Raw genomic sequence first — 7,249 nt, forward strand, 5'->3', positions numbered from 1 at the left:
TGATGATCCAACAGAAGTCGGCGCTGATACGTATCCACCAACCAGCTTCGAGCGTGGGCGGGGCACACACACCTCTGTCTGCTTCAGTCTGCAAAGTGCTTTTATTTTGCTGCTCTCAATCATCTTAAGGGTGCACTATTTAACTTTTCTAGTGGACGTCATCTTGTCACCTGCTTGTCTTCGTTGAGATTTCATTTCTTTGCCCGACATTCTCTACAGAAAGCATTATTTAATTACTGTACATTTTTATTTCTTAAAAATACTAAAACATGTAATGAAAAACATGTAGTCTTACTGTGAGTTGGGTCTCCTCTCCACAGATCTGACCTTTATCTTGGTCTGGTCTGGCATCACCTGCTTGCAAATGGCTATAATGCCATACTATGAAACATTAGACAAAGCAATAACGTCTCCTTTGAAGACATAATGCTACTTAGGGCTATAGACTATATAAAACTCAAGAAGTTTTTAAATTTATCTTCATTATTCATGATTTAAAGCACTATCATCACATTCTACAGACCCTTATTTAGCCTAAGATATATTTTCCACCTCTTAACAATCAAGTCATTGTGTGAGCTGGTGGATATTCTGCCATCCTGTTTTTGCACCTGAACTTGCCCTTTAGGAAACCATTGTTGGGTGGATTCACATACTATCGGAAGCCTTTTTTCCTGCCTCCCTTTTTCTCTAATGAGTAAGATTTATGGGTTTAAAATGTACAGAGGAAGTCAGTCGCTCCAATAGCTGAATCACTTCCCTTCTTCTGGAGACTATGCATTTAAAACTGTGATCTTTAAAGAAGTGGTTAGAACATCACATCCCTTATTTTCACGCAAAGCAAAGCAGTTTATTGAGTAAGATCACTTTAAATGGAAACCAAACTAAAATAATTATACAGTGGGTATAATTATTTTAATTTCACAACACTGGCAATTACAAACTATACAGACAAAGATTCACTGTTTCTATGGTATAAATAACATGGATTTCCCCCTGACTGAGTTCACATGTCTCAGTGTCATCCTTTGACACATATTGTGATCAATCCGGTTCAAAAGCTTAACACAGAGCTGCAGGGGATGCTGAATTGGTGTCACCCTTGGAGAATAACTTGCTTGTCCAACATATGGGGTGCTCCGTATGCCTTTGTGAGCTTGTCTGGCTGCATAGTCCCATTGAGATGTCTTTTATGAAATGGGTTATTTGATGTTATATTGATCCTCTTTTTATAGCTTGGCTGCTGAGGAGAGGCTGGCTGGAGGCTAGACTCTTACTGTACTGCAGGGTATATCTGCAGTCTGGGAAACAAAGGCATATGGGATACAGTGTGTTTTGACAGAGAAAAAAAAACTGTATTGATTTATGACCTGAACTGAAGAAGGTGCAAGTATGAAGGCGATGCATTTTGCAGTTCAATGGTCAGGAAACAATATAGTCACAATATAATACTTGGAATTTATTGAACTTAACAAGACATACAAAACAATTACATTTTGGCTATTTAGATACTATTAAGATATTGAAGAGAAGAGCATCTGGAGTGGGAAATCCATGCCAAATTAAAAGACAAACAAAAAATAGATGCTTTAGTGGGAGCAAAGCAAAAAAGTCCACATTATTTATAAATGTTTAGTTTAGAAGGATTTTCCAAATACAATAAGAATAATAAAATATTTACCAGGAAATACCGTAATTCTGAAACTGGATTTCATATAAAATGGCTAATCACAATTAACTTTAACATCTTTAACCCCTTTCCAATATTACTGCTTTGGGATTTGCTTTGCACTGGTGGTAACATATGGTCTACCTTCACACCACAGAGACTGATCTGATAGGTCTCGCTTTACCATTTTAACGCTGCTCCTCCTCACCCACGTCGCCATGGTCACCGCTCTCACACGACACACAAAGACCAGCTAATGCTTCAGTCCATGGGTAATGCAAGCACCTGCTTCAAAACGTTTCACCGTCAATGCTCAGACACTTGACGATTGAAAGAACTGATCTAATTTATTTCTTCATAAATTATGCATGATGTAGTAACAAGATTGGGAACATGTGGAGTTTAGAGTCCATGTTTCAATCATGTTAAAAGTCATATCTACATTCAATTACCCCAAAATAGTCATGTTGAAAATATATTTGTACATTTGCAAATTTTTTAATTCAACTATAAAAAATACAGTTTATTTATTTACACATTACACATATATTCTTCAAATTATACAGCATATTTGATTCAGTCATTTTACATTTTACAAGTCATTTTACATCTGGTAACAATTAGTGTGCATGGTAACTGGTATATTGTGCAGAACAATAGGTTAAAAACTATGGTGAATTGTTAACAACACAGGTCTATACGCCGCAGTTTTAAAGGACCCATAATTATTCTGTTTTTTAAATCTATGTTATAATGTTGTTTTTTCATCGCAAACATAACTAGAGTTCACACATGTTTACCACATAAATCCTACATATTTAGACTGAGTTCTTCACTCAAACTCAAAACAGTTTGACCTTGTGATGTCATGTGGTAATACAGGAAGTGCTCCACTGTGTTTTTAAACTCCATACATCTTCACTAGAATCATCTGGATGATTTCAGACCTAGAATTGCAAATCTCCACTAAACAAAAGGTAAAAGGTAGCTGTCAACTTAACTTAACTACCACTTCATGACATCACAAAGTTAAACAGAGCATTTTGAGTTCTGGAGATATAGCCAAACTAATAATAATGGATTTCTTGAATACGTGTGAATGACACAAAACACAACTGTCTGTTGTCAAAGAGGCGACAACATTACAATAGAACATGGCTTAAAGCTCACAAGAGTCTATTCTTGGTAATAAAGGACCTTAAATTTTACAGTGTGTCTCAGCTTTTTTAATTCAGCTTTACAGCATCAACTTATGTTTGAATGTTTTCCCAAGAATGTGGCACCATTTGTTGAGCAGAGTTACAGTATTTTTATTTTCTCTGTAAAGAGGAAGTATCAGTCTGAGATCATGGGTGCTGTGTCTGAGGTCGTGTCACATGACTTGTCCATCTCCTCCATCTCTCTCTCCACAGGATCCTCTTTACTACTCCAGAAACATACAAGTCCCCGGTCTCTCCTCTTCTGCCTGCCTCTGTCTTTATGTTTGGGCGCTAACATGGCCTGGATATTGTCTCGTCTCTCACATGAAACAAGGTCCTCCCCCTCCTCCTCCTCCTCACTCTTCGTCAGGGCCAGTCCGTCCTCCTTCCTGCCCCGCCACACCAATTTAAGAAATGAGAAGGATTTGTCAGTTTGCTCTGTGATACACACTGTGGTCAGGTTTTGGTTGCTGTCGCTTTCCTGTTGATCTATGGAGGCTTTAGGTTTCTTACTTAATATGAAGTTGAAAAAGGCAGTCACCAGGAGCATTGTACCTGCAACCGACGACAATTTATAAAAAGAAATGTTGAAAGCTTTTACAGTCACTTATGTGCTTTGGAGTTTAAATTTACGATATGTGACATTTTCTGTTGGAGGGTCTGCTAAGTACTTGCTTCCATAGGTGTTATTCTGTTGCCAAAAATGTCCCACATTATGACATTAAACTTATCTATTACCAAGGAGACAAGCAGGTGACACCACCAAATTACAGGGCAGATTACAGGGCACAGTCAACTCCACTCACAGTAAGAATTAATGCATTTTTAAGCAAAAAAACAAACAAAAACAAAAAAACCAAAACAAGCAGGTGGCAGATCCTCCACCAAAAAATTTAATAAATGTGCTCCTTTACATTTGAATACTGCAAAACTATCAGACACAAATCTGACGCACTTTTTGAATTTTCTCTTTCTTCTTGTGGAGTACATTTATTTGCAAACATGTTCTACTTAAACATTACTTAGATAAATACAAATTAAACAAAATAAAACTACTATGTACTATAGTCACCTGGTATGGTTGCATGCCAGACCAATACAGGATGCAGGAAGCAGACCACAGACATTATGGAGTAATAAAGGAACTTATGGAACCCTCCAACACGAGCCATTTTACCCCACAGTACAAAGATCTGCCAGTCTGGAGGGCAGCTAAACAAAGGCCAGAGGAAATGTACAGAATCACACAAAACGGATATAACTACTGTATGTAATATAAACATGGATCTGGGAGCACTCACATCAGACATGTGACCAGAAGAGTGTCCAAGAAGAAGGCCATCTCAAACAACATGATCCCAACTGATGAGACTCTGATGAGGAGAAACAGATAAACAAAATGAAAATGCAATCTATTCATTGTCTCTGGAGTTTGGATAAAACATGCATTTCCTTTTGGGAGGTTTTCCTGTGGGACATTGGCCAATAGCCAAATACCAGAAAAATAAAAGGCTACAATAATATGAAGAATTGTCAGAACAAATTTCTTTCAAAAGCCAAGGTAAGCTTTAAACAAACTTTAGACAAATAGAGACGTAAAAGTATTGTAATAAATTATAATTAGCAGATCTCAAGAGACTTACATTAGGTAGATGCCAAGGCTGGTGAACTGTCCTTGTTGTATAGTCTCAATCCCCACTCCACACAAAACTACAAGAAAACAAACTCCTGTTCAAAGTTTGTCCACCAGATGTCATTCTTTACACACAATTAACACGCTGACCTCACGTGACACCGTTTTATATGAAACAGGGAATCCTGAAATAATGACGTACATACATAGTACTTTATAAATACCTCAAGACTTCATGTTGTTTTTAATGCCTGCTAATAGTTTCCTTCTAGGTCATAGTATTTTCGTAAAAGGCGGCTCCTGCTTGTAATTACCACTTCAGTGCCCACTGAGTAGTTTTAGCACGTTAAAGATATTTTAAATACAGGGCTTAAAATACCATCTTAACAAGTGTGCTTCCATCCTGCCCATGTACCCCTGGCATAAAGGAAGTCCACAAAATCTGTAGTAGAACCCTCATTTAGTCTAGTTTATTCAAAGCATCCTTGTTTACTTAAGTACACTAGTGGCTATAATGTGTCGCTTTTTTGTGTGTGTGTCAGAAAGTCAGATGCCCATCATCGTAAATTAACCCTCTGTGTACCGAGACTGGCACACAATTTAAATGGCGGCTTGTAGCTTTTTGTGCTTATAAGAAAAATTTCTAAATTTAACACAATGTCAATTCACAGCCGATTATGCCATACTTATGCAACCGAATTTCTCTTCTTTGTTACACATGCTGCATTCATTTTATTTTTATTAGATTTTAAGTTTAATACAATACTAAAGAATAACAGGTCATAATCACTCGATTGAACACCTACATTTTCCCTACACAGTTTAGAAGCTTGCATCCCAGTTTGTGCACATGGAAACAATTTGTGTGTTCTCTGTTGTGTTTACCAGGAATCCGAGATTAAATCTGCACCAGAATGAAATGGGGGAATGTGGCTGCTGCCTGTTTTCTGGTAGTTTATAGAGCGTGAGGGGTATTAACACCACTATAACCCTACGGAATATATTAACATATATACATGTCTGAGTGTAGAGATTACTAGGATTAGCTCCAGGGCAAGGTACTGGGACACACAAGTAGACACAAGTCAATCATAGTGCAAAATTAAAGTGTGTATGACAGATTTTTATGATTCTAGAAGCAATATGTGAAGAAAATATGTTGCAAACTACAGGAAGATGAGAGTTCAAACATACTGATGACATATGACCCACTAGGGAGAAGTCTGTCCAAAAGTTCACCACTATTTACATGCAAGAAACACATGTTTTCTGATACTTTAAACATGATTTCAGCTAAATAATATTATACCAATGCATATATTTTGAGATTCAATGCAAATAAAACTGTTGTTAAATTCCTACAAATTCTCTATATATGAAAGCACTCTTACTAAACTATGTTCACTACTGTAGGTGTGAATCATCAACATCTTGTCACTGATGTTTCGGGATCTACTATGAAACACATATCTACCAGTTTCAATTGAGTGTCTGCAGATGTTTTGAACAGAGGGGGGTCCCACATTTCAGTGCAAAAGAAGTATTAACCAGCGAGCGATTTCGCCATGGTGATTTAATGTGCATTGGAAAGATGAGAGGAGTCTGCCTCAGAGACGGACAAAAAAACAGCGCCAGAAAAAACATAAAAAAAAAAAAAAACAGCAAAGTTGTGCAAGATTGAGTCGGCAAGATGAACTACATACTTCATTCATCATCAAAAATATGTTTGGATGATCTGAGAGGTCAGTGCAACAGCTGGCCTACATCATTACTTGACCTACTAATGTTTTTCTCTATGATGTCTTTCATTTTTTGCCATTTGCAACTTCAGAAGTTTTACACTATGACAAGAAATTATATCATACAACAAGATACCACAACTGTGTGTTTGCCCAAGTATTTGGAGAAAGACATGTCAGGAAGGGCACCTGGATAAAAATCAATATACAACTGCTAGAAAGCAGATGGTTTGCACTGTCAAGTCAAAATTTAAGACAAGAACTAAGAAAAAAAACTATTATATTTCTGTTAGTAAGTCTTTAAAAATGAAGATATATATATTTTTGAAAAATATAGAGCTCTGAAATGATCCATGCATCAATTTTATTTTTTTTTTATTTATTTTTTTTCTTCTTTTATATATAAGCACTAAGTGAAACTATAAATGCAAACTTTGCTGCTCAGACGATCATTTTCTTTCTTGTAATTCTGTCATGGTTTACAGGTTTATACAAATGGGATTGCATTCTTTGTCCTTGTAGCACTGCAAATGACTCAGTAAACTACTACTACAACTAAAGAGAATGATAACAAGAAATATAATTAATCAATGTTACTATCTAAGTTTATTTTGCCAGTACCTGTTGCTGTAGAAACTCCAAGAATCCTACATGCGCACTCTAAAAACATCCAAAGGCTTTCCATAATTGTAAATCCTTCTTGTAAACAACTTCTTCTGGTAGTGGATTTTAAAAGCTATTTAGTTAAACACTACAAATATGGTAAACTACACCTACATTTTGCAGAGTCTGTTCAACCTGTGTCACCAAAATAAGGTTTGAGGTACAATGGCCCTGTTGCTTTGGATAATCGGCTTCACACAAACACAACCTACATACACTGCTCAGGCATTCTTTACTGTGTCAAGGTGAAACTCTTCTCCAAGCCATTATTCATTAGTTAACAATTGTTAGCACTAACCAGAGCTTTTTTTTTTTTGCAACACTGAATTGCAAGGAAGGGAGTCAG

The 7,249-nt window shown here is 36.6% G+C and overlaps 1 protein-coding gene across 1 annotated transcript; it reads right to left on the reverse strand.

The window, feature by feature from the left end:
- Nucleotides 1-2,944: 2,944 nt before the first annotated feature.
- tmem72 (transmembrane protein 72) lies at nucleotides 2,945-6,925 on the reverse strand. Its single transcript, XM_020921122.2, has 5 exons — nucleotides 6,862-6,925; nucleotides 4,512-4,578; nucleotides 4,170-4,241; nucleotides 3,941-4,080; nucleotides 2,945-3,423 (listed from the first exon to the last, which is right to left on the reverse strand). Exons 1-5 carry the CDS (start codon nucleotides 6,923-6,925, stop codon nucleotides 3,005-3,007), a joined length of 762 nt encoding a protein of 253 aa, XP_020776781.2. The 3' UTR covers nucleotides 2,945-3,004.
- Between the last annotated feature and the right edge of the window lie 324 nt (nucleotides 6,926-7,249).

The sequence above is a fragment of the Boleophthalmus pectinirostris genome, unplaced genomic scaffold (assembly GCF_026225935.1).
Source record: "Boleophthalmus pectinirostris isolate CB_2022bp ecotype Guang Dong unplaced genomic scaffold, ASM2622593v1 HiC_scaffold_5, whole genome shotgun sequence".
Lineage (NCBI taxonomy): Eukaryota > Metazoa > Chordata > Actinopteri > Gobiiformes > Gobiidae > Boleophthalmus > Boleophthalmus pectinirostris.

What these genes read in the sequence shown, in the direction of transcription:
- tmem72 (XM_020921122.2), bottom strand. Translation starts at nt 6,925, where the DNA reads ATGGAAAGCCTTTGGATGTTTTTAGAGTGCGCATGTAGGATTCTTGGA. An exon ending in AGCCTTGGCATCTACCTAAT is followed by an intron (nt 4,242 to 4,511) that starts GTAAGTCTCTTG and finishes TCTCCTCATCAG; the next exon opens with AGTCTCATCAGTTGGGATCA. An exon ending in CTGGCATGCAACCATACCAG is followed by an intron (nt 3,424 to 3,940) that starts GTGACTATAGTA and finishes CGTCGGTTGCAG; the next exon opens with GTACAATGCTCCTGGTGACT.